The sequence below is a fragment of the Saccostrea echinata genome, unplaced genomic scaffold, assembly GCF_033153115.1.
Source record: "Saccostrea echinata isolate AGI-Se365-2 ecotype Australia unplaced genomic scaffold, CSIRO_AGI_Sech_v1 ptg000002l, whole genome shotgun sequence".
Classification (NCBI taxonomy): Eukaryota; Metazoa; Mollusca; class Bivalvia; order Ostreida; family Ostreidae; genus Saccostrea; species Saccostrea echinata.
The window spans coordinates 5,961,488-5,989,009 of NW_026889751.1; the positions used below are offsets into that span (position 1 = coordinate 5,961,488).

Below are 27,522 nucleotides of genomic sequence, written 5' to 3' on the forward strand. Positions count from 1 at the left end.
ATATATAAGAAAATGCATACTTTTTAATGCACAATTGTACACAGTAAATTTTGTTAAACCCCCCAAAAAATGGTTAAAAGTTAAGGTTCAGGCACTGTATATAAATATCTGTACAGTATCTCTCTTACAAAATAAACCTCTTTCATTAACTAAATACAATATACATCCAAAACAGCTGATATTATTTTACAAAATTAAAAAGTTACGCTGCTAAATATTTACAAAGCTTTCAAACTCCAAGATCTTCCCCTGAATAAAATACAGTTTATTATTGTGTGGCACACTGATCTTCAGAATTGATGTTATCCGTTGGCAGGTCTTTTTTAGATGATTTGGGGCCCCTAAAACTTGTCTGTTGTGTTACACTAGTGGAGACTTTTGGTATAGAAAAGTCCAGTTCTATTCCCTTGGTGTCTGAAAAAAAAGTATACAAGTCATAAATATTTACTGGTCCTAAGTCATCTCTTAGAAGTGAATGTATATATACAAAACAACAACAACAACAAAACACACTAGATGACAAAACTGGAAAACATTTATATTTACTAAGATAATATTATACTCATGCCTGTGGTAGTATGTCCTTGGATCACTATAAAAATATATATTTAATATTTCTTGAACTTTGATAATTTAAATATATGTAAATAAAAAGTTCAAGTCATTGACTTACAAGATTTGCATCAAATTTCATTATCTCATTGCCTAATGACATTAATGGTCCCTGAGAATCCCATAAATTCACTACCTGATTGCCTAGCAACCTTGACCTTTGAAATATGAACTTTGAGTCCTTTTATGTCACGGGTAACAATACAATGTACTTATCTGAGAAACCATTTCATGCAAGAGTTCAAGATTAGCAATCAAGACATAAGTTTAACACACAAATGGACAGACAGACAAATGTGCCAAAAGAAGAGTAATGTCTCCCAATGGCCAAACAAAAAATAAACAAGCTAATTCAGAGAATTTGTGTCCCCCGCTTAGGGAAAAAAAGAAGAGCATGCGCAGTTCGGGGGGGGGGGGGGGGGGGGGTCACACTGCCCCCCCGTATTTGTAGAATTATTAAATGAATACATGTATATTGAAGCAAATTTAAAACAAGAAGTCTGTGAGCCAATGCTCACTAATAATACCCCCGCTCTGATGTGAATACACAAGTTCAGTTATGGACAAAAACAGTGATAATCAGGAAATTGACATCGGATTTGTAAAAACTGAATCCCAACATATGGCATGCCTAAACAAAGAAAAAATTTCAAGCATCTGCGATGAGTAGTTGCTGAGAAAACTACGACCAAAATTTATTATGTATGGTACGGACAGACACACGGATAAACAGGTAGTTGACATCGGATTTGTTTCAAAAATGAATCCTATTATATGGCATGCCTAAACAAAGATTGTGCTAAAATTTCAAGCATCTGCAATGAGTAGTTGCTGAGAAAACTACGACTAAAATTTGTTATGTGTGGTATGGACAGACGCACGGATAAACAGGAAGTTGACATCGGATTAGTACAAAAATAAATCCCACCATATGGCATGCCTAAACAAAGAGTGTGTTAAAATTTCAAGCACCTATGATGAGTAGTTGCTGAGAAAACTGCGACCAAAGTTTGTTATGTGTGGTATGGACAGACGCACGGATAAACAGGAAGTTGACATTGGATTAGTACAAAAATAAATCCCACCATATGGCATGCCTAAAAAAAGATTGTGCTAAAATTTCAAGCATCTGTGATGAGTAGTTGCTGAGAAAACTACGACCAAATTTTTTTATGTATGGTACGGACAAACGCACGGATAAACAGGAAGTTGACATCGAATTCGTACAAAAATGAAACCCACCATATGGCATGCCTAAACAAAGAGTGTGTTAAAATTTCAAGCACCTCTGATGAGTAGTTGCTGAGAAAACTGCGACCAAAGTTTGTTACGGACAGACAGACAGACAGACAGACGGACAGACAGACAGACAGACAGACAGACACACAAGGGTAAAACAGTATACCCCCCTCTCCTACGGAGCGGGGGTATAAAAATGCCAATATGGATATAAAGATTTGATTGCTTATTCTTTAATATGTGTATAGAAGATTCTTTTTAATATACAGAATATTTATCACACTGTAATAATGATTTTATGAGTTTGTACACGCCAGACATCATAACTTTTTCATTTCACATGTTGAATAGTATCATTTAGTAAATCCAAAAAAAAAAAGAAAAAAAAAACATTAATAAAAGAAAAAAAGAATCAATCGGGGATTGAATCCTGGTCTCTAGCATGCTAAGCGAGCAACATACCCCTAGACCACGGAGGCATTTCATCATACAGCAAATTAAAGGCAAACACTAGGTCACACATAAAAGTCGGTAATGATAATGTCGTAAGAGTTATGCTTCTTTGACTACGTAACAAGAAGTTGATCTACTCATTTCCATAATATGACTCATATTGAGTTAAGTCTGATTAAATGCAAACATTAGGTCACATATAATGTTTATATTCACGTTCGATATTTTCAAAATTTTACACATTACATATTGTCTAATTTAGCCCATACTAAACAGTTCTAATAGATGTAATTAGAATATAAAGTCGGCCGACAACCTGTATTATACGTAATAATTCTCCACATGCCCCTGTGCTAAAAATAGTGCCAAGCGACTTTTAAATATACAATAAATAAATAAAAAAAAAAAAAACAGGGCGGGACACTTTTAGAGGGGCGAGAGATGCCATAGGGAGTTATGGTATAAAATTTCTTTGCAAAAGCTCAAAAGCTTTTTGAGATATATATCGCCCAGAAACGAAAGTGTTACACACAGACGGAATTTGTGAATTTACAACCTTGAACTTTGACCTTTTGACCTCAAAATCAATAGAGGTCTTCCTTAGGCCACAGGGAGTTGTTATGTAAAATTTCATTGCAAAAGCTTAAAGAATTCGCAAGATATCACGTGGAAACGAAAGTGTTAAAACAGACAGAATTTAGGAATTTATGACCTTGACCTTTGACCTTTTGACCTCAAAATTAATAGGGTTCTTTTTTAGTCCATAGGGAGTTGCTATGTAAAATTTCATTGCAAAAGCACAAAGGATTCTCGAGATATCACGCAGAAGTGAAAGTGTTACAGACAGACAGAAATACAGACAGACAGACAGACCCAAATTAATATCCCCTGCTTTCAGTGAAAGCGGGGGACAAATATAGTTTGTCTGGCAATTCTGCATTAGACTGAATGTTATATTAATGATAAACTTTACTGACAGATTGCAAAGGGGAATAATTTGAGGTTGTAAAAGAAACTCAACATTATTCTCCTTTTCATTCCTTACATTTTTGGCCGAGAAACCATTCATTTTTTTCTGCTTGCTACATTTGTCAAATATTACCTTCTAATGGTTCTTTCTTTACAACACTGGACAATTTCCCATTTTCTTCCCTGGTTTCAAAAAGAAAGACATGTAATTAGTTACAAATTGTGTAGACAATAAATTTATAACACCCAGACTCCTCTTCAAACATTACAGAACTGTCTATTATTAAAGTCTATCATGTTACTAAATACATGTATAGATTTATTAAGACATGTAAACAAGGGGAATCTTAAATAATAGAGCATTGTATCTCACAGTTTTTTGTAATAGCATTGCATTCAATAGTTTTACTTTCAAATCTATTACACAGCTTCGCTATGAAATGGGAAAAAAAAAATTCATCAGACATGAATTTGCAATATCCTTGTTCCCTATAGATATATTTGACTGTGTTTGGTTGTTTGATCATGACTATAATCTACCTTTTCTGTTGCCGATTTTCTTTGTAATGTCTTAGTTCTGCCTCCATCTGTGTCACTTTATTGGTCAGTTTTTTATTCTCTTTCTCCAATCGTTTGTTCTCGTTTTTCAACAGAAGATTGCTATACTGATCCACTGCTCCAGAACACGATGCCTTGTACGCGATGCTGGAGTCATTGCTGCTGGTATTACTACACTGACTACTGTTATCACTGGGCCTCCCCACTGGGTCTTGGAATAATGTCTTTTTTGTTGGCGGTATAAGAACTATACAAGAATAAGAGAGAAAATGTTTTCAACTCCCATAACCTAAAATCCCTTATCCCAGTTTATACAAAGATATTTAAAAACATGGAGTATGGTAAAGAATTTAGGGTTAATATGAAAAATGCATAAAAAATAGTAACTCAGATACAAACCTGTAGTTTCATTGTCCTGCTGCAGACGACGGATTTCATTTTTTAAGGTTGATATCCTCTTTTCATATCTGTCCACCACTTCACTCAGTTCTTGTTCTCTGAAGGTGCAGAATATATTCAATATGATGACAATACATGAAACTCAAAGGAGCTGAAGCAACAAAAAACAGTGACTGGACAAAAATCAGTACAGTGGCGCCATGTTAATCCGGAGTCCCGGACGGCATAAATCCAGATGCTGCACCTTCCAGACAATATTTTTTGGGAACCAATTTTTTCCACGTTAGTCTGTCTCGTTAATCTGGAAATTCGCGTTCCGCATTTGATTTCTACTACAAATGTAATATTCCATGGAAAACTGACTCGTTTATCTGGACGGTAATTTTTCAAGAAACAACTTTTTCGCACCTATCTTACAGAAGTGATAATTGTTGTAAAAACATTTCAATGCTTCAGTTTGAAGGCTGTTACCTGTGCCTTCCAAAACAAAAGCATCTATGTGTTTACAAGAAATAACCCAGAATAAACATATATCTATTATGAAGCTTGAAAAATTTAACTTTTAATGTGCATTTATTAAATATTACTCCATTCAGAATCATATTGCTAACGGTATATAAATTTATAAAAATTGAAAGTTATAAATAAATAAATTGTATATAAAATGAACAATAAATCACGAGCGATTTTGTAGTGGACTTGAGTTGCGTAAGTTGAACAAAATCCATTTCTCAAATCATCAATATACAAATGTATCTGAAATGTTTTGTTTTTTTTTAATTTCGTAAGACAGTTTAAAAAGGCACATAATTCAAGGAAATTTCTTTCTATTTAATGTACTACAATCTATAAACATACATTTTTTTTTAAAGAAATACATAACTGGCATTAGGTATAGAAGTCAATTATGTTTTACAAGGTATTTTTTAAAATCAAAATTTAAACTTAGAGTTTGTAGAAAAAATATTAATCATGCAGATGACTTGTGTTTACACTGAATGTTTACGTGTACTTATATTGCATGTTTGACATAGCTTGCAGTGTTCAGTTACTAGCAGTCCTATGTAATGAATATACACGGTCAGTTAATATTTGAGCATTTTCAAATATCATATCACATGAGCTTGAATAATTATAAAATATGGTGAAATAAAACAGTAGCAGATCAAAATTTGGTCAGCCCATGCATTCACACACCAAAAGGAAGGAGAGTAAAATTAAAGGAAGTCTTAGCATAAAATTGCCTTTCCATTTTTTATTGTGTAAATTAAATTTTAAATATTTTTTATAAATAACTTCCTTTAAAACTCTAAAAATAAAATCAATAAACCGACATATTTAAATATTTTTTCTTTGCCATCAGATTTGATACCACTTTTACATGTACATGTTTTGAAAGGGTATTCTGAGAAGTGATTCACTTCTCAGAACAATTCCTTTATCCGGACGAATACTTTTGGGATGGAGGCGTCCGGATTAATGAGGCGCAACTGTGTTAGGCTTTGCTATTAATTAGGTTCAGATTGATAATAAACAGCTATATCTCAAATTATGATAATTCTGTTAATTACCTTTCTTTAGTGGAGTCTTTGGCTTTTTCCAGTTCCATTCGGAGAGCAAAGTTCTCTCTCTTCTTGTCTGCAAGTTCTCGGGCTTGTGGAGTAAACATGTCTTCTTCATGTCTCTCTGGTAATGAGTAAAGTCAATAATGAAGATATTAAAGCCTTTAATTGAAAATAATTAGTTAAGATTGAACTTCTTTTAATTCCCATTAATATTTTTCACATTAAGAAATAAACAATAGTTTACAAGCATTTAACATGTAATTTCATTCTTGCAAAGAGGTACTCCATTGTTTCTTTTTCAAAACTTTCATAAAACTTGATATGGCTCTTGATAAGTACCACTATACCTGACATTTTCCTTGACTCCTTAAGCTTCTTTTCCAGGTCTAGTTTGTTTTTCTCTAACTCCGCCACTTGTTTGTTGAGATCCACCACCTGCTTTTGGTATACTCTGAGATGTTGGATCTCCCTGTCCTTGACCTGTAGATCCGCCCACAATTTGTCATTTTCCTTCTCCTCTTTGGACAGTTTCTCCATGATCTCCTTTCCCACAACCTTACTGTCCACTTCCTAAGGAGATAAATATCAGCCTGTTACTACCCATTCATAACTTTGCAAGATATTTTTAATTTAAAAGCATAGTACCATCAGACTAAAAAGTGTTCTCAAATAAGGCTCATTTCCCGTTACATAAAAGTTTGACTTGATGATGATTTAAGTTCATATCTCAAATGTCATGTTTATATCTCAAAGGTTAAATATATTTTATATAATGGGGTCCATCAGAGGATGAGCAGGCAAAAAAGATCTGAGAGAACCATTACAACTACACATAATGGAGCTTAGTCCACAATTCTCTTACATGTACAAAGAATTAGTAAAAGAAGACAGTCCAAGAAGGTTTATTAAAGGTAAGAAGCATTATGAGAAATACAGACATAAGGGAAACAACTGCCCAATCAGTAACTGCTCCAAATGTTCTTTTGACAAGAGTTACAGGTTTTGACTTGTTATACCAGCACAAGCAGTTAAATGTGTTTAGATATATTGACTCACCTCTAGCTCCTTCAATAGATCTTGAATAGATTTCTTTTGTTTTTGAATGGTTAGCCTTTGAGAATTGAATTCAGATACCAGTTTTGCTCTCTGTAATATGAAATGAAATTTATGTAATAAAAATGCTTTAGGTGATGAATTCCAATAAGTAATGGACTGTCCATTTTTTCTTCATTATCTATGAAACTTATTGATAAGAAATATTGTTATACTTTTAAAATTAGTTCCTATATAAATCTATACTAAAAAATGTCTAACATTTCTATTAAATGTTTTACTGAGTGGTCATAAAAAAAAATCGATTTTTGACTGCAGAGTGAGATATTGGACCTGTGGACAATATATTGGACTGCTTATGTCACACTGTGGGCGGGATCAGCTAAATCTTATTTGCATTTGTTGGTATGGAAACCAGCAAGATACATGTACATGTATGACAAAAAAAATTAAATAAATGAAAGGTGCATGTATAACAACACATTTATTGATTGGGTTCTTGGGCAAAACGTGTTTTACCAACCCTAACAGCCTCAGGCAAATAGTTTGGTTCTTGGGTCCAACAACGGCATGTTGCCCTCGAACCCAGTCAGTAAATGTATATTGTTCTCATGTAAATACTTTTAAATTTGAGAATTTTATGTCCATCACAGATGTCGACTCACTGATAAAGCTGTTTTTGTTTGTTAAAAAGATATTAGCCTGTTTTCAGTAATACTTTTTCATTTTATAGTACTTTACCTTACTTGACTCTGTATTTTATATACCTGTAAATGTGTTCATGTACCTCATATATCATTGTATGGTCTGGGAGTAATAAATAAACAAGAAAGTGTGTTCATCAAAATAGAAACAACTTTGGCATTTGACTTTTGAAATAATTTCCATGAGACCCTAGGTCTATAGGTGTATTTCTTGAACAACTCTCCATCTATGTAAATATATAGCATGCAGGCTAAAAACAGGTAATCAGAGATTACAGAGCTCACCTCAACAAATGTTGTCTTTAAGTAAGGTAAAGTCCCACACTAAACTAATAATCTAGTAGTGTGCATCCCTAGATGCAACATTTATGCAATTTTGGACTTATAGGGCTTGCGGTTACTTGGGAATGGACTTATCTAAAAACTTTAAACTAGTCACTCATCCAGAAAATGTAAGTCAAATCCAGCATCTGAAGCAAGTTTGAGCGTGTTCATCCCTTGATGCATCATCCATGCAAGTTTGGTTCAGATAGGCCTTATAGTTATTTGGAAAAGAGATCTGCTCCAAAAACTTTAACCTGGTCACTCATCCGGAAATTGTAGGTCAGATCCAGCATCCAAAGCAAGTTTAGTAGTGTGCATCCTTAGATGTATCATCCATGCAAGTTTGGTCAATATAGGACCTATAGTTACTTGGAAACGAGACCTGCTCCAAAAACTTTAACCTCCTCCAAAAACATTAACAGCATCTGATACCTTGACTGGTACAATGAAACCCACTAGAAGCATCCTCCATGCATCTCTGATTAATATAGGGCATAGAAGTACTTGAAAAGAAAACTGTTCCAAAAACTTTAACCTGGGACGCCGACGGTATTACATAAGTTCCCCAAACTTCGTTGAGGTGAGCTAAGAATGTCTGAGTCATTGCAAGTCTCAACCTTTGGCTTTCACCTTTAATTAGGTGCCAATGAAATAGAGGTGTCTTCCTCTAATCTTATCCCTCTATGTAGCTGCAGATCTGTAGCTTGCTGGTCTGAAAAAAATTGGGATGGACGACCAGAGAGCTACTGTGTCACCCATTGAAAAAAGTGTATATTTATTGTGCACAAAAATGTGTGCCGTTTCTACTGGTCAGAAATATAGTCACAGTGATTTCTGAAGAGCACCTGTATTTCTAACTAGGGCCCTATAAATATATCATGACGACTGTCTAGTAGTGAACAATACCTTCATTTTCTCTTCCAGGCGGAATTTTTCTCTTTCATTCTTCAAAGTATCACACTCTGATTTTATCTGCTCTATTTCTTTCTGTTTTCAATAAAAAGAAAAGAGTACTGTCTGATAAGTACAGTAAATGATTTCAACAGAAAACTGAGAAAGACTGCACACATTAGTATTGTTTCACAGTAAAATTAATGTAACAGATTTTAAATCATTTAATCAGTTGCTTGATATAGAAACATCTCTAATTTATCATAAGATGATTTCTACAGGAAATTAAAGAAATTCTCATTCTGAGCAGCACCCTGCAGTTAAACTATGGAATTTTCAAAGAATGAGATAAAAAAAAATATAAAAATTCTGTTCTGTATGTTTTATAATTTCTTTTCATCTGTGTTTACATGTATATAGTTGTTGTAAATGATGTAGCTTTCTTTCTCTACCAAATTTACCTGTAAAATCTGGGGAATACTGGCTCCTGACTGCATTTTCTTTATTACTTGTTCAAGTTCAGAGTTCTTCCTCTTGTAGTTTTGAACATTGACCTCTAGCTCTGATATGGTATAACGGAGTTCCTGAACCCCTTCCTTCTCCAACTGAGCTTGGAGACTCTGGAGCTGGGATCGAAGTGAACCAAGTTCACTGTCTTTCCTCTCTATCTCGGCCTGTAGTTCCTCCTTTACAGGATTCACAATGCTCTGGTCAGATGCCTAAAATACAAATTACCTGTGGTACATTAAGCTTTCAATGCCACTTGAAACATACATTTGTATATTTTCTGTTCATGTTTGAAAATACAATAACCTTTGAAGTAATCCAGAAAACTTAATGTAATACATGTATCAAGATAAGATGTTTTACATATAACTCTAAATTTCCTTTATAAAATGAAATGTCTTTATAATGCTCTTCAAAAAACAAGCAAGCAATTACAAGTGCCTTCCTATCAAAGACCCCTCTCAGCAAAGAAAAAAACCTAGAATGATGTAGATCATAAAACAAACACTAGACTGAAGAAGATCAAAACTCATACTAGTATGTCACTGCAGCACAGTATTTGATCTTCAAAGTAGAGATTGTACAAATCCTGATGAATGATGCTAACTGATTTCAAACTTCATTAACAGCGCAATTGAAAATCAGTAACTCACCTCTTTACGTTTGTCCTCAGTAGCCTTTATTTTACATTGGAGACCCTCCAGATCACTCTTTAGTGACATCACTTCCTCTTCCTTTGCTGTGATCTTCTTCTGTAACTCCTTGGTGACCTTTTCCACTTTCTCTTCCCCAGCTTTTAGTTCATGCTCCATGGACTGAAGCTCTTTTTCTAGGGAGTTGATTATGGAATCTTTTTCTACCATCTTGGTTTGCATTTCTTCTAGAGCAGAACTACTAGCACTTTGATCCAAGTTCTAGAATTTGATGCAAAGGTAGAATTTTTTAAAATATTTTGTTTAAAAAACCCTTTTTTTCACTCTTAGGAAAGTTACTTATCATAAAATATCTCAAGTTACAAATTTTCTTAACCCTTTGAAAACAACCTTGGGTTAAGTCCATGACATTCTTCGGTTAAAAAAAACAGCACTTATTTGCCATAGCAAGCTACAAATGTTTCTTTGAGGTCAATTCACAAATATTACTGCCAGTGACTTTGACATGTTCACGTGTCCTCTTATCAAGGTTACAGCATACATTCAGAAACATAACTCAAGGTTACAGCACACATTCAAAAACATAACTCAAGGTTACAGCACACATTCAAAAACATAACTCAAGGTTACAGCACACATTCAAAAACATAACTCAAGGTTACAGCACCAAAAACATGTCTCAAAATACAGCATTTTTTCAATTACATGTGACTGGCAATAATTGTTGCTATGAGCTTCTAATTTTTTCCTCTTGTAAAAAGGAATCGAATTTCATCTAAAAATATTTGTCTATATAATTCCCAAATACTTTGGTTATGTGAAGGTTTTATAAAGATAACAAAAGCATATATAAATCACTCGAGTGACTCAAATGATGTAGAAATACTGTGTAGTAGGATTAGAATTCACCTGTTTGAGTTCCCACATCTCCTCACTCATACTCTGTATCTCTGACTTTTGACTCTCCACTTCAGATTCCAGGAACTGACACTGCTCCTGTACATCTGCCACCTCCCTCTCTTTATCCCTCACCGTAGATTCCAGCTGCATGTTCTTCAGCTTCAGATTGTGGATTTCTGTGTTAGCTGAGGCCAGCGACTGCTCCAGCTCCTCCATGGAATCCCGCAAACTGTTGGTCTCGTCTGATAACTCCATCACACGTTCCCACCGCGTCTGTAGAACTTCTTGCTGCTTGGCATACTCTGCCTTTCCCTTTTCTAATTTTGCTTTCAGTTTTTCGTTTTCAGATGAAAGTGTCTCCATTTCTTCTTTAAGATTCTGAACTTCCTCAGTATGGCTTGACTTCAAGTTATTAACAGATGAAAATTTTGATTCCAGGGATGTTTTTTCATCTTCTAACTTTTGAAGTTCACTCTGGAATTCCTTTTGCGTTTCCTCTAATAAACAAATTTGCTGAAATAGAAAGCAAAATTATTTATGTAAATAAACAATAATTGTAAAAAGTTAGGCCACCAAACAGAGCTCATCTTAAATCTTCATCAAGTTAGCTTTCAAGCCATGATTTTTTCAGTATCAAATATTTAGTAGCACTCTGTATTATGTTTTAGAATATTGTGGAATCACTTTAATTTGGAGGTCAATTGCTGGCAAACAAAATTTTACTGGTTCACAAGGAGCCTGATGTAATGTCATGGGTAACTCATCTATAGAAAAAATTCAATTAACCAATGTTGACAATTCATGATTATGAATTAAATGAGATATTAAATTGACTGAAGAATTGATCTTCAACTGGAATAGAAAGTCATCCGTTTCTGAGATGAGCTTAATATACATGTTTATATACTGACCAAGCTGTGTCTGCATGAAGATAACAAAGGGATACTTTTCTATGGGAATGAGCAAAATTCACTGGGATAGATATTAAGAAAGATATGAGTTACATACCTTACTGTGCATAAAAATACCAAAACATTAAAACTTCTTACCTGTTCAAAATGTATTACTTTCTTCTCTTTCTGTTCAAGTGCAGACTGTAATTTTTCATTTTCCTCTTTCACTGTCTGGATTTCAACTTCCAGTTTTTGACAATAATTGTTTACCTCTTCGTTTTCCTTGTGATCTGTTAGATCAGACACTTTACCATGCAAAGCTTCAATCTGTCTCTGATAGTTAACAATTTCCTCCTCTAATTCCTCCTGTCTTTTTGTCAGGCTGGTTACCCGTTCCTTTGTTTCCTCCAAACAGTGACTGAGTTCTAACACTTTTTCCTCAGCTTCTTCCCAGTTTTTGGTCACATCCTGCAGTCTTTCATTAAGATCTTGATGCACTTCTTTCATAGAGATCAACTCCTGTTTCACTGCTTCTGCCCTGTGGGATTCAACCTCCTCCTTTTCCTCCCTCACCTTTTTCCATTCCTCATGTTCCCTTGCCTCCTCCTCCAGTGAGGACAGCCTTTCCTTCAGGTGTTCATTCTCTACTGACAAAAGTTGAAGTTGTTCCTTTGTACAGCTCTCTTCAATGTCATTCCGCTGAGATTGTAAAACATCTTCCTGTTCCTCTGTTTGTGAAGCTTGTTCTGTATATGTAGATTTCTCAGCTGTGAAGTCTTCAGTCTGTGTTTCTTGGCTGTCTTTGGGTTCTGAGATCTGCTGACTCGTCTCTGATATCAGCTTCCCCTCCAGTTCCCAAACCTTTTCACGTGACACCCGGCTTTCCTCCTGGGCTTCTCTTAGATTGTCCTCCAGGCATTCCACTTCCTAAAAAAAGGCCAATTACTTTGAAAATGCTGTATTACATAAGGTGTTTTTTTTTAAAGCTTTTTGCTTTTGAATTTGCTATCTCCATGAAAAATGAAATTGAGCTGTTGGATTGTAAACTTTTTTTATTATTTTTACATCATTTACAGTAAAACATATAGTGACATGGCGAAGTGCCATGTAGAAACAATTTTGATTTGTAATAAATGTAATTCATTATACTTCTATCTATTAAGGAAGCTATAAACACAAACAAAAAGTGCTTTTTGGATTTGGAGAAAAATATTTCATATAGAGGTGTGAATACTGAGTCTATTTAGTTCATTTTCAACATATGGTACCTGCCTTATTTCCGCAGGAAAAATGTTCTCAGACAATGGACTATTCATGAACAGAAATCACTGTTGTTTACTTACATTGGGAAAATTAATGGAAATAATGAATTTAATTACTTATTCTTGGTCTAATATAATGCTAAGACTATTTTAATCTATTACAAATTGTGTAATTAATTGTAAATAACCATTTTTTCTATCTTACTTCTAAGGTCAGCTCATTTTAACTGCATAAAACTACTCTATAAGTAGAACTCTTTAGTGTGCAGTGTTTAGAACTTCCTTAAGCATATGTTTTAAAACTATAGGGAGTGAAATCACTTTGCTGTAAGCAGGAACTCATTATAAGCCGTTTTACTGAGCATAAAATGTTTCTTTCAAAAAGTAAATGTAAAGAATAAATGAATGCTTTATATTCTGTGACAAATCACAAATAGTATAGCTTGTATCTTAAGATTGTTATTCACCTGTTGATAGTGTTTCATTTGATCCTGGAGACTGCTAACTTCTTCGTTGAGCTCCTCCACTCGTTCCTGTAGGGACACATTCTCCATGGAGAGTCTCTCACACATCTCTGTGTAGTCCATACTCTCTGAATGGGTTCTATTCATACGACTGGAACTTTCAGACCTATGTCTTGTTGAATGATTCAATTTAACATTTTCTTGAAGTCTCTCATTTTCTTCTTGTAAACTAATAATTTTGCTTTCATTCTCATTCCTTTGAGTTTGTAGACTATTTATTTCCTCCAATAGGTTTGAAATATCAGAATTCTGTCTTTGCAGATTTTCATTTTCTTCCTTTAGTTTACACATACATTCCTCAAGCCTTTCAACCTTTTCTGTCTTATGTGCAAGTTGTCTCTGAAAGTCACAAATGTCTTCTACATATTTTTGGCAACTCGAGCAAGGTCTATGTACATTATTTTCTGGCAAATTCTCACTCTGCATGATTTTTTCATGAAGTTCTACACAGAGAGCCTCTTTTTCAGTAACAGCTTTCCTAAACTCTTCACACAAAGCCTCTTTTTCATTCACAGTATGAGCCAACTCCTCACATTGACTACGCAAACGTTCCAATTCCTCTTGAATTATTTTATCTTGTTGAGATTCGAATTCCTCCTGCATTTTATGTTTTTCTTTGGCATGTTCTTTCTTCATCACCTCCACAATATTTTGAAATTGTTCCATCAGTTCTGTTGGATCTTTGAGATTTCCCCTCTCTTGTTCTAATGTATCTATCTTATCTTGAAATTCCACAATGTTCTTTTCCAGCCTAGCTCTTTCCTCCTCATCCATAGCATTCTCTGATTTTGTTTCCTGGGATTCTTCCTGGAGACTCACATTCACACTCTTATCCAGTCTCTCCACATCCTCAATCTTCTGTAAATTACTAAATTCCTCATCCCCCCTGCTCCCCCTACACTTCACACAGTTCTCCTTCTCTATGTTTGTCTCTTTCTCTACAGATCCCATTAATTCTTTTCTGACATTCTCCAGTTCCTCTACATGTCTCATTGTTTCCTGGTGTAGATTTGTCTCCAGTTCTTGTATTCTCACTGCCTGTGACCTTTCGCTATCATGAAAGTTCTCTTTGAGTCTGTTTAATTCATTTTCCCTATCTTTCAATTGGCTTTCTAAATCATTCCGTTTTTCTTCTGCCATTGAAGAGAGTTTATCCATTTCTTCCACTTGTGCTTCCACTTTCTCTTCAAGTTCAACAATTTTTCTGTTTGCCTCTTCCAGCATTCTCCTTCCACATTCCACCTTGTCCTCTACAGTTTTAGTGTCTTCTGAAGATTCAAGGCTTTTTCTCCAGTCAACCAAAGTATTTTCTAGGTTCTTGTTCTTTGCCTGAAGGTCCTCCTTTTCTGAAACATGTTGTTTAATCTCCTCCTCCAATGAAAGCACTCTCTGATGAAGCTCCTGGATAATATTATTAAATTCACTGGATTCTGCTGTGGTTTTTAACTCTTCTACTTCCTGTATCTTCTCCTCCAAAGCATTCTGAAGCTGCTTGTTCTCTGCTTGAAACTCTTCCACAGTTTCTTCAAATACTTTGATAGTCTAAAGAAATAAAAACAAATACAACCAATATATAATCAAATAAAACTTTCAATCAAATTGACAAAAGTGTCCAAGAAGTGAAAACAAGAGGCCCAGGGGCCACATTGCTCACCTGAGCACTCTGGCTAGGAAAAAGCACAAAGCAGTTCAGTCTTGAAAAGTTTTGATATAAAAGTGGTTCGAGGGGGTGGGGGGTGGAGGGTGTTAAATTGGACTAATTTGAATCTATACTTCATAGGGATGCTTTTGAATTAATATGACAAATAATGGCTTTGCTATTCGTAAGAAGACAATTTTAATTGATATATCATTTGTATTCCTTTGTTTGACTATGATCCCCTGTTATGGCCCTCTATTCTCCTGGGGGGTCGTGATTTGAACAAAATTTGAATCTACATTAATTGAGGATGCTTCCATTTAAATATGACTAATTATGGCTTTGCTGTTCTTGAAAAGAAAATTTTTGAAGATTTTTTCCTATGTATTCCTATGTAAAACTTTATTAGCCCATTGTGGCCCCATCCTACCCCCGGGGGTCATGATTTGAACAAACTTGAATCTACACTAGCTGAGGATGCTTCCATTTAAATATGACCAACAATGGCTTTGCTGATCTTGAGAAGATATTTACAGATTTTCCCTGTATATTCCAATGTAAAACTTTGATCGCCCATTGTGGCCCCACCCTACCCCCGGGGGTCATGATTTGAACAAACTTTAATCTACACAACCTGAGGATGCTTCCATATTAATATAACCAATCATAGCTTTACTGTTCTTGAAAAGAAGATTTTTAAAGAGATTTTCCCTGTATATTCCAATGTAAAACTTTGATTTGAACAAACTTGAATCTACACTACCTGAGGATGCTTACATATAAGTTTCTATTTTCAAGCCAAGTGGTTCTTGAGAAGAAGATTTTTAAATGATGCCAATTAATTTTTCACGAATTCATAATTATCTCTCCTTGGAAGAAGGCGTGGCCCTTCATTTGAAAAAACTTGAATCCCCTTAACCCAAGGATATTTTGTGGCAAGTTTGGTTGAAATTGGCCCAGTAGTTCTTGAGAAGAAGATGAAAATGTGAAAAGTTAACGACAACGACGACGACAGACAACGGACAAATTTTGATCAGAAAAGCTCACTTGAGCCTTCAGCTCAGGTGAGCTAAAAAAGGTTCTTACCTTCTCCAATTCATGTACTCTATGTTCACTCCTATTTTCATCAGTGACTGAGGAGCTCCCTTTCATCTGTTCCAGTTGTTCTTCCAAATCAATAATTTTTCTATTTGCTTCCTCAAGTTTTCTCCTTTCTTCCTCTACCTCCTCAGTTTTATCATCTTCCCCGCTATGTTGTTTTATTTCCTCTTCCAAGGATACAACTCTCTGTTGAAGTTCCTTAATAACAATGCTGTTGTCTTCATGGGATTCTGTCACAGTTTTTAATTCTTCCAATTTCTGTGTCTTCTCCTCCACTGAATTTTGTAGCTGTTTGTTCTCAGATTGGAAATCTTCCACAGTTTCTTCAAATATTTTAATTGTCTACAAGATTTACAGATAAATAACCAATACTTCATTACTATAAAATAAGCATGAATTCAAAAATCAAATATGACCTTTTAAAAAAAAATCATTTTTACCTTTTCCAATTCCTGCACTTTATTGTTGAGCACCTCTACTGTTCTTTGGTGTTCTTTTAGTTCATCATTGGAGGTTTTTAATTTTTCAACTGCCAGTAACTGTTCCTCATTTGCAGACTTCAATTTCTCAACTTCTGACCTTAGACCTTCATTAGATGATTGTAACTTCTCCACCTCTGACCCTAACTGCTCATTAGTTGACCTCAACCTTTCAACCTCTGATCTCTCCTCAATGCTCTCTTCTGCTGGTTTTCGAATATCATCTAGTTCTGATTGGCACTCCTTGACCTTCTTGTTTTGAATCTCAAGTCTGTGTTCCAAGTGGAAATTCTCATCTGACAATGCAATCATCTTCTCCTCCATGGACTTCATTTTCTGAGTTTTCTATGAGGAAATTAAAATTTCAATAACCTACTACTTTGTTTTGATAGTCAAACATAAAAAAAAAAAAATCTTTTTGAAATCTTTGTTTCTACCAATATATGAACATCATTGTCTTTACAATAAACACACACAGATTACAGATTTAGTGTAGATTTATTGTAATACAAGAATAGTGAAAATAATAATAGTGAAGATAACGAACAAATTGAGAGAATTCATGAATATCATCAATGTTTCTTCTTTTTTATTCTCCCCACCAAATCAACATAACACAGTCTGATGACTGTGGGTGTACAACTTACTTCTATGAATTTTTCCTCCAGCTCTGTCAACTCTTTTCTTACATTCTGCATGTCTTCATTTGTCCTTCTCTCTGTCTCTTCTAACTGTAAAAAAAATTAAATGTTTATTCCATAATCCTTGATGCTATTTCATCTTAACTATAGAAATACAGATTTTCAGTCTATCAAATTTAGAATGTTACACATCTTGATGTTTGAACATGATTACCCTCCATACATTAGCAATACCCATATGTACATGCATAATGATCTCAACACACGGTACAGATACCCATATGTACATGTACCAGTGTTTTCCCTTTATTTCAAAGTAAAGGGTCATAGATCAATAGTAACAGGCTTTGGGTTGAGGTTTAGGACAAATCTCTGTGCCCCTTGTAACAATTAAATTTTAATTTTTTTAATTTCAAGGCGACATTTTCATCCATTAAAGCGGTCAATTTGGCCTGTAGCCGGTTCTTAGGGAAAACACTGTGTATATATATTTAATCTTTACATATAGGACATACACAAGTAATTGAATTTGTACAATAGATGCCTGTTTGTTACAAATTATAATCTCTACACACAGTAGAGAAATCTGTGCATGAAGAATAATTTGTACTTGTGATAGAGATACCTGCAAGTACATGCAAGATAATCTCTACACACAGCAGAAACCTATATGTACATGTATAATGATCTATACATACAGTGTAAAAATCTACACACAGTATCATTATCTCTACACACAGTAAAAACCTATATGTACATGTATAATGATCTACAAATACAGTGTAATAATCTCTACACACTGTCACAGTATCATAATCTCTACACAGTAGAAACCTATATGTACATGTATAATGATCTATAAATACAGTGTAATAATCTCTACACACAGTATCATATCCTCTACACAGTAGAAACCTATATGTACATGTATAATGATCTATACATACAGTGTAAAAATCTCTACACACAGTATCATAATCTCTACATACAGTAAATACCTGTATCATTCTGTCCATGCCTTCTTTGTTTGAATGCAGTTCTAGACGGTGATATTCTTCAATTTCCATCTTTTCTTTCTTAAGTTCTTCATAGTCTTTAAGTAAATCTTCATATTTGTCTTGCCTTGAAAAAGTAATTTACATATCATTAATCCAGTGTTAGTAAACATAGGTAATCAGAGATTACTTGATGATTGTCATCTATAAAAATACAAGTAAAGTCATATACCAAATGAATGCTCATAGAAATCCATTAGTTACATGAAGATCAACATTATAGGCCTTGCAGCATCTTAAGCAAGGCGATTAGTACAGTTAAACCTCATTTATCTCAAACTCAATGGGACTGAGAAAAAAACTTTGAGATATCGAGGGTAAAATACTTAAAGTGGTTGAAACATCCAAATGCTTTTGACATATCCATGGTGTTTGAGATATCATGATATTTTTACACACAATTTTTACTACAATTTCAAATAAATTTCCATAATATTTCTTTGAAATATGCTATAAAAGCATAACTTTACTTTTTAAATTTTTTATTTATTTAATATAAAGCATCTTTGGATGCTGTTATTTAATTGTTTTCAACATTTTTTACACTTCCTGTAATTGTCATCCAACAGTTTGAACAAATGAATAAATAATTTCCGGAATTTATAGTTGTGTACTAAATATCGGTATTTTAGTTTCCGTATCACGATACGTATCACACAATAAAAAATCACGATATACCGGTATACCTATAAAATTGAACATCCCTAACCTTTTAGCTCACTTGCGCTGAAGGCTCTTGAAGGTTTTTCTGATCAATTTTTTTCTGTTGTGTGTCAATTACATCGTTTTTGACATTGTCATCATATACCTTTCACATTTTCATCTTCCTCTCCAGAATCAAAGGACCAATTTCAACCTGATTTGGCAAAAAGTATCCTTGGGTGATGGGAATTAAAGCTTGTTCAAATGAAGGGCCATGCTCCCTTCTGGGGAGATAATCAAGAAAAGCAAAATAAGTGGGGTCATATAAAAATCTTTTCAAAAGCCAATGGGCCAAAAAGATTAAACATATGTGGAATTCTGACATATTGTAGATACAGTTATATTTAAATCATGGTCCCCAGGGGTAGGGAGATACAAAGTTTTACAAGGTGTTATATACGGAAAAAATCTTTAAAGAACAGTAGAATCAGGATTATTCGTATTAATATTCAAGCAACCTTAGGTATGCAGATTCAAGATTGTTCAAATCATGACCCATGGGGGTAAGGTGGGATCAAAATTGGGGATTAAGTTTTACGAAAGAATACTTAGGAAACAATCTTGCAAAACATTCTCAAGAACAGCAGTGCCTTATTTGTCATATTAATTATGAAATACCTACAGGTATTGCAGATTTCAGTTTGTTCAAATCATGTCCCCGGGGATAGAGAGGGGCTTATATGTCATATTGAGTACTGGAGCATCCACAAGTTAGGTGCATTCAAGTTCGATCTTTAATCTTTTGAAAAACCTTCTGCAGAGCAGATAGGCTAAGGCGATTCAGGTGAGCATTGTGGCCCCTGGGTCTCCTGTTCTCTAGGTATTTTAACTTCAATATCTTGAATCCTCTGATACTTGAAGTTTTTCCTCAGTCCCACTGAGTCTAAGATATCCTGGTTTGATTGTACATGTATTACTTACATGTCTAAGAGTTCCCTAGCTAATGGATCTACAATGAAGGCTTCATCATCGTCTTCCTTATCTTCATCAGACTGAAATGTCACATGCTTCTTTTCTGCTGGCTCCTGGAGTTTTCCATCGGACTTGCGTTTTCTGATGTGAGGAGGAGATATGTCTTCAATGCCAGTTTCGTCAGCCTCTGAATTAGGTTCATAATATGGTTACAGAATTCACACTATAGAGCAAGCAGCATAGATTTAATTTATTTAATTTATCTACTTATGATTTATGTTTAGGAAACACTGACCTTTGAATGCTTTATAGGTTAGAATTATAATGATCTTAATATCAGTGTTAAGTTTTTAAAATCACTTTTAAGGAGGCTGGGGGGTCAACAAATTAACCACAAATTAACCACCAGATTTAACTTAATTTTTTAGATATGATATCTTAAGCTGTCAACTATCATTTGGCAAAGAAAAATTTCAAAAATTTTAGTTTTAAAATTTGATCATTTTCTATATCTTCATATGGAGCTCTTCTTCTAAAGGAGATCAATATAGTCTAAAAATGGCCACAACCCCCCAGCCTCTTTAAAGATGTCTACCATTAAAAAAGTTCATTCTGTTGATGAAACTGAACCGCCTGGGTGAGCTGACAGAGGCTCCTTTTCCTGGACACCATGTTTTCCGTCGTTTGGACTAAAATAGAAATAAAGGCAACATTTAAATTAACCGTTCTGTCCCAACTGTCTTTTCAAGCACCTAAAAAAAATGGCACTTTGAATCCAATTCCTTTATTCCTTATTTATCCTTTGCTTCCACTATTATAATAACTTTATCCTTGATTTTTCAACTGAAAACAATGATTAAAACCAACGTCTTTTCTAACACCACAATATGTATTGGAGCACAAAAATTTTGTCAAAACAAACAAAAAAACAATTAATCATTAACACAAAACTAACCACTATTAAATTAGACATGCAACTAAATACATGTACTTGAAGTTACTGGATACACATCCATAAAAAAAAATTATAACCAAAACTACATTTAAAGTTCATTCAAATGACAGCATGATCAACTATCTATATCAATCATAATAGAACACTGTGTATCCAAACATGAAATTTTTGGTAAAACACATCTGCATGCAAGATGAGACCCAATCACAGTGGATTATCTACAGCTGTATACCTGTGGGATGAGCTCTTTTTGCTGTGTGGTTCCCGACTGGATGACATACTTCAAAGAGTTCAAAAGGTCGTGGTACTTTTGTTCCATTTCCTCTTTTTCTTTCAGTTTCTTCTCTAAATCCTCTTTCTCTCCTTGTAACTCAGAGACATCTATATTCTCCATCTACAGAAGATACATAAGTACAAATTGATTGAATAATGAAAATGCTACAATGTACATACTCATTGATACTTGACTTTAAATTTGACCATTATATACATGTACTACATTTAAAATTTTGTAACTAGTCTTCTGAGTGACTGCATCATCTATGTACAAAAATACTGCAATCTGGCATTTGTCTATCATCACTTTTTTCCCCAGTATATTACTTAAATTCTGAATCTTTCTAAAAGTCTTCTATGTAAACTATCTCTTCATGCAGCAACATCCCAAGGAGGAGCAAGATTCTGATTACCATAAAAATTAACGCCAAAATAAATTTCCATTTTCTTGTGCTTTACTATATACAGTAAAACACGGTTATAGTAAATATGCTTATAATGAATTCACGCTTACAGCAAAGTGATTTTCAATCCTGGTAGTTTTAAAACATATTGTAAATCTTAATGGTTATAACAAATTATGTTTATAATGAATCGAAATTGCACGTCCCCAGCACTTTTCTACAAGCGTGTTTTACTGTATTCAAACAAAGAAAAGAAAAGCTTTTTTGAATAAAACTGGAATGAAAATAAAGCCAATACATATCACAATATTACCGCTTTTATTTTCTCTTGCAGTTTCTGGATTTCTTTATGACTTCTCTTTAGTAATGCCGCATCAGAGAGAACTTCATTGACTATAGGTTTATTGGAGATCGATTTGGCTCTGGTTGCAAACTGAAAGGCATTATTTTTCATGTACAGGTAACAAGTGAATTCTTACATGTGACATTTAACAGTACACTAAGGACAGTTAAAATCAAATGCAATTTTTTTTTTTCAAATCTAAGGTTCATAAACCCTCTGCTCATTCATATAAAATGTTGCTTTAACTCTTAGATTCTCCAAAAGGAATGTATTTTTTAAGTAAAATGCAAACAATTGTAGCATAGCTTGCGGTGCAAAATTGGACAAAAAAGACATTTCAAATTGACAATTTCATAAAGGAACAATAGAGAATGATGTCATTAAGAGTTATCTCTCTTATCAGAGTATCGATGAACCTTAATAATAATAATGTTTCCTAAAAGACTTTAATTACATTCAAATCCCAAACCTGCATTTGCAATCTTTTCTGAAACCTGAATTTTTCATGCAACATTAAGAAAATCTGACCTTGAGAGTACTATGAGATTCCTCCAAAGAAGCTGGGGTGATGGTGGCAATAACAGCAGTCTTAGAGTTACCTCCCAGTGCATTCTGTAGAATACGGGTCAACTTCGAGTCTCGATATCCAATATGCTGATTACTGAAAAATCCAATCAGAGTTTAGATTATATCGCTCAAGAGATATTTGGAAGGCATCAGTCAGTTAAGAGAACGTTTAGGTAAATGTAACCAATATTAATCTGCAGGTTTCTATTTGCCAGCTATCACTGTAAATCTATCAAAATTATTCAAATCTTTCAACAAGGATATAATGTGGAATCATTTTAAATTCGTGGGGGTCATTGTTTGTGGGCAACCAAAATTCTACTGGTTTGTGGGTATGATTTTTGTGGGAAACTCGTCTATACAGAAGATTCAATGAACTGATATGTTGACAAAGTTATCACTCATGGCAATGTAAATTCATGGAGAAGGCTATCCCAAGAAATCCATAAACATTGGCCCCCCATGAACAATGATGATTCCACAACATATTTCTCCCTGCTTCTGACAATCTTCCATTTAAATCTGAATGTATACAATCTGATGAGAAATGTGAAATTGTCCTCCTAACCTCACTCCCTCACTGAGTTTGGCAATGATGCGAGCCAGAGTAAAGAGAGACTTGTTGATAGAACAGCCCTCACGGAATCTGTCTCCCGTGTTCTCTCCTGCCTTCTCTGATCCTGCCAGATCCACAAAATTCTGTACAAATATAAAACAGGTGTCAGCTGGAACTCCTTATTTAAAATATTTATTAACAGTTACAGTACATATACATCCATGTATATGTATTGCAGAAAGTGAATTTATTTCTCTTTTTTTCCTCACTTGTTTTTTTTTAATGCAATTTCTTTAAAGTGACATTTTTTATGGTAATCAGTTACAAAATTAATGGATTTTGTGGGTAAACTGTGAGTAACTTAATAACAATATGACAAATTACCCTGTAAACAGGTACAGTTTTCACACTGACACAAATTCTGTGCATTAAAGACAAATCATTTACCGATTTAGATACACTATTCTAATTTTCTATAACTCCACTGACTTTGAACCTTAAATAACATTGTTGAAAGTTAATATGAAATATAAACATTCCCCATACTCAAAATGTTAAGTTATGAATGTGAAAAAATATAAATATCTCGAGTTAATTCCTATAAAGGTATTCTATAAGAATACATGTACATGCATAAATTTTAAGTACAGGTATCATGTATAAACACTGCCATACATTTGATGAGGGAAAGCTAAATATGAAATACATACCAGGTGTGCCACCATCACAGCTGATTCATCATCTACCTGTCTGCTCTCTATAATCTACAAAGTCAACTCATACAACTTCACGACATCAACAACAACAGCAAATACAATGTATGAAGATTACAAGATAAGAGTTTTGGGTTATCAAAGGCAAATTCAAGTTGAATGAATTCAACTTGTTTATAACACTACAAAATTACTTTATCACTGAGTACATTGTAAATAACAGTGTTCATAGAGAGAAGAACATTAAACATACTATACGCAGTATACAGTGAGAGCGGGAGCTTCTGTCATTCTGTTTAGTCTCTGCCATATGTCTTCTTGCTGCATGAATAAAACACTAACTTAGCAACACAGAACTATTTTTTTTTTACAAGACTCAACCTTTTCATGGCTTCAAATACAAACCCTCTCCCTCCTTCAGAACAGCGTTCAGGTCGTCTTCATTCATCACATATCGTTCCTCTACACCAATCACATTCACATTTCTTTCCTGAAAAGTAGAAAATTCTACTGAGGTAAGAACACAAAGAATACTGTATTTTTCCAAATAAGTACAAAAGCACTTACAATATGAGAAAAACTACTAAGATGGTTGTATTTCACGTTATGTACATATAAACAGTTGATTTTTTATGTATTATTATTGGTAAGTACTTTAAAATTAAAAGAAACAGATTTACATGCAAGTATACCTGACTATTCCTTTTGCAAATTTATCATTTTTCATAACTGCCGCAAAAGCAATAGTCCTCTAATTAAATTCATGATAAGAAAATCAAAAGTTGACAGAAAAAATAAAATTCCTCTTGAGATGAAAGGTTCTCTTATCCAACAAAATTGTCATGGGTTCTGAATGTAATAGCAGCTATGTGGTTTTACAAATTCTTTTATGAAGTACACATGTTTTTAAGAAATATTTTAAATAAATAAATGTCAGCTTTGTTTCTGTCTTTCTCTTCTTAAAAAATAAATTATTTCTACACTTTATCCAGATTTGAGAAACATTAAATCTAAATGTAACCCCTTAAGTACATACATGTATTAAGGATACACCAAAGGTTTCCAAACGCTAGAATTTAATTTGCATGTAATTCTTTCATTATCAAAGATAACATAATAAAAGTATATATCATTTGAAAGCTTGTTAAATTTACTATTTAATTATCCTAATTTAAACTTTAATTAATAACTTATTTAAAAATTATTTAAATATTAATGTAAATTTTAGTGCTTAGATATTTTATAAATCAACTTTTTTGTATTTAACCCCTCAAAGTGGTCATTTTGCCTCAAGGTAGATTAAAGATTGAACTTAAAAACTGTATCTCAGATTTTTGATAAATCTTCTAATTCAAAAGTTACAGCCATTTGCCCTTCAATGTTACCAATTTATTAGCCTAATTTAACATTTCCCTCAATAATTCCAAAACTAAGCTAGATATCAAAAATCTGAGATACGGTTTTGTGAACACACATTTGAGAAGAAGCCCATCCAATTTTCAGAGAAATTGGTCAATAAATGAGGGAGCTGAATCCTTTGAAATAATACCACAAACTGTCTGATCTTACTTTACAGTAGAGGGCAAAAACCCATTACACAACAAAATCTGCCAAAGCTAGGAATATATGACACCTTGGAGATTCAGCTTTGGATACCTGTCACTTAGCGCTATTTCCTATGCATATTCACAAGAATGGGAGGTTCTTTTCTGTATTTAGATGCTTTTAATTAAGTAAAATAGGTTCAATTCTGAATCAGAAAGATTTCCCGGCAAAATGGCAAGAGCTAAGCTCCACCTCCTATTTTATGGTCATCAGTGATCTGTTAGATCTCCTTCTCTAAATCTAGAATCCCTGTAGTTTAATTACTGATAATCTCTTTGTGGCTAGTGAAGAATTCCCCAAGTGATCACAGTGATTTATTGCGTCTTTCATGAGCAGGCAGTCACAGATCAAATCAGAAGCTTCAATAACGGAACATTCACATGTGATAGTGTTTATGTTTCATTATTGTTAAATAATTAGAAAACCATTTCATAATTACCAAGAATTTTACATGCATTATAAAGCAGTGATTAACTTCTTTTTCTTAGCCAAAAATCTCAAAATTGTTGAAAATCTTGAAAAAAGCCTTTGGTGTATCCTTAAATAGATAACAATGCCAAAACTGAGACTGATAAATCTCAAAATACATGTACATTGAAAATGAAAATGAATTGATTTGTAAAAGTTTGTTTACCGTATCTTCCTGGATTTTGATGATTTTATCCTCAGTGGATAGTAAGTCTGACACCTTTTCATTGTAAATCTCCATATAACAACAGCGTACTAGGTACTCTCTGTCTGGAATCTTCAAAGAAATAAAGGAATTATAAGGTAGGCCTTGGACAAAATGGTTTCAACTTTATTTAAGGAATGAATTTACTAGCTACCCAATTTATATGGTATAAAGTGGGTTGGGGCAGATTACGCTTTATAAACCGCGAAACGGTTTATATGAAAAGCGTAAACTGTTCTAACCCACTTTATACCGTATAAATTGGGTAGCTATTAAATTCATTCCTTATAATTTAATTTTCATTCATTTAGTGTAAGAAAAAAGATTATTGCCCTTAAAAAATGACTTCAAATTGTACAAAATTTAAATGTAATGTCAGTTGGATCGATACGTTTTTGACACAAGTCATTGTGACGTAGGCAACCCAATTTATACGATATAAAGTAAATTTTTTATCCAATCACATACCGCATTATAACCAGAATTAAATTATTGTTAATTAAATGCAAATTATCATTTTTGTGTCACCTGCAGGGCAGAGTGACACTTATGGATCACTTAGTGACCTACTTTTAGAGTGTAATGCCACCACCCTCACCCCACCCCCCAGTGATGCTTTCATGATTCTAAGTGTAAAAGATATGACCTGGACACGAAAAAGTTAACAAAAGCATTCTATGACTTGTAAATAGATAGGCATATAAAACTTAAATCCCTCCATCCTGTAAACAACTATTTTAAGTTTATCTTCACAGTATTGATTTTAAGTACTTGATCATTATAAAGCTAATCTATATAAACCCATATTAAAAAAAATTCTCCTACCTACTTACCAATTTTTTTCATCCCAATTCAAGAGAAAGTGAGAAAGCAAGCAAACATTCTTAAAGATAGCCTCATGTATAAAGTTCTATATTGAGAAAAAATTAATGATGCAAACCTTGTCAATTCTTGTAAAAATTTCATTTACAGCCAGTTTAATGATTCCTGGATTCATAGCACTTCCTGACATTGTAAAGGTCTTGCCCGATGAACTCTGTCCATATGCGAAAATTGTTCCTTAAAAGAAAAATGAAAAAATCTGAAAAAGCAAATAAAGCTAGTTTTGCAAGAGTAGGGAACTAGCAAATGTTCATTGCCATGAAAAAGAATGATAATTTAAGTACTTTTCAAACAATGACCTCCTGTTCAAATGACACTTTAGCAACAAGAAAAAATGGATTTCAAAGTTGTAAGCATTTTTTCAATGAACAGTTTGTTTATGTCTACATTTGTTGATACAATAGGGTGTTTGACAATCTGAATGTTCAATAACATTAATCAATGTTAATCACGTCAATCATGTTAAATCTGAATACAAACTATGATACTAGTAATACATTGCTACTGTTAAAC

The 27,522-nt window shown here is 33.8% G+C and overlaps 1 protein-coding gene across 1 annotated transcript in view; it reads right to left on the bottom strand.

Annotated features, from left to right (window-relative positions):
• The window catches only part of LOC133205961 (uncharacterized), a 29,755-nt gene continuing 2,233 nt past the window's right edge, over positions 1 to 27,522 (bottom strand). Inside the window, exons 5-32 of the mRNA XM_061341870.1 lie at positions 27,068 to 27,186; positions 26,089 to 26,199; positions 24,255 to 24,339; positions 24,103 to 24,170; positions 23,847 to 23,900; positions 23,149 to 23,279; positions 22,542 to 22,674; positions 21,984 to 22,103; positions 21,223 to 21,384; positions 20,631 to 20,724; positions 20,045 to 20,222; positions 18,365 to 18,488; positions 17,373 to 17,456; positions 16,687 to 17,070; positions 16,427 to 16,588; positions 13,450 to 14,895; positions 11,877 to 12,647; positions 10,837 to 11,340; positions 9,928 to 10,188; positions 9,229 to 9,486; positions 8,783 to 8,863; positions 6,852 to 6,941; positions 6,143 to 6,365; positions 5,802 to 5,916; positions 4,231 to 4,328; positions 3,814 to 4,078; positions 3,407 to 3,456; positions 1 to 414 (exon numbers count right to left, since the gene is read on the bottom strand). Coding sequence (XP_061197854.1) covers positions 269 to 414; positions 3,407 to 3,456; positions 3,814 to 4,078; positions 4,231 to 4,328; positions 5,802 to 5,916; positions 6,143 to 6,365; positions 6,852 to 6,941; positions 8,783 to 8,863; positions 9,229 to 9,486; positions 9,928 to 10,188; positions 10,837 to 11,340; positions 11,877 to 12,647; positions 13,450 to 14,895; positions 16,427 to 16,588; positions 16,687 to 17,070; positions 17,373 to 17,456; positions 18,365 to 18,488; positions 20,045 to 20,222; positions 20,631 to 20,724; positions 21,223 to 21,384; positions 21,984 to 22,103; positions 22,542 to 22,674; positions 23,149 to 23,279; positions 23,847 to 23,900; positions 24,103 to 24,170; positions 24,255 to 24,339; positions 26,089 to 26,199; positions 27,068 to 27,186 — 6,317 coding nt within the window. The 3' untranslated portion in view covers positions 1 to 268. The remainder of the gene's footprint in view (positions 415 to 3,406; positions 3,457 to 3,813; positions 4,079 to 4,230; positions 4,329 to 5,801; positions 5,917 to 6,142; positions 6,366 to 6,851; positions 6,942 to 8,782; positions 8,864 to 9,228; positions 9,487 to 9,927; positions 10,189 to 10,836; positions 11,341 to 11,876; positions 12,648 to 13,449; positions 14,896 to 16,426; positions 16,589 to 16,686; positions 17,071 to 17,372; positions 17,457 to 18,364; positions 18,489 to 20,044; positions 20,223 to 20,630; positions 20,725 to 21,222; positions 21,385 to 21,983; positions 22,104 to 22,541; positions 22,675 to 23,148; positions 23,280 to 23,846; positions 23,901 to 24,102; positions 24,171 to 24,254; positions 24,340 to 26,088; positions 26,200 to 27,067; positions 27,187 to 27,522) is intronic.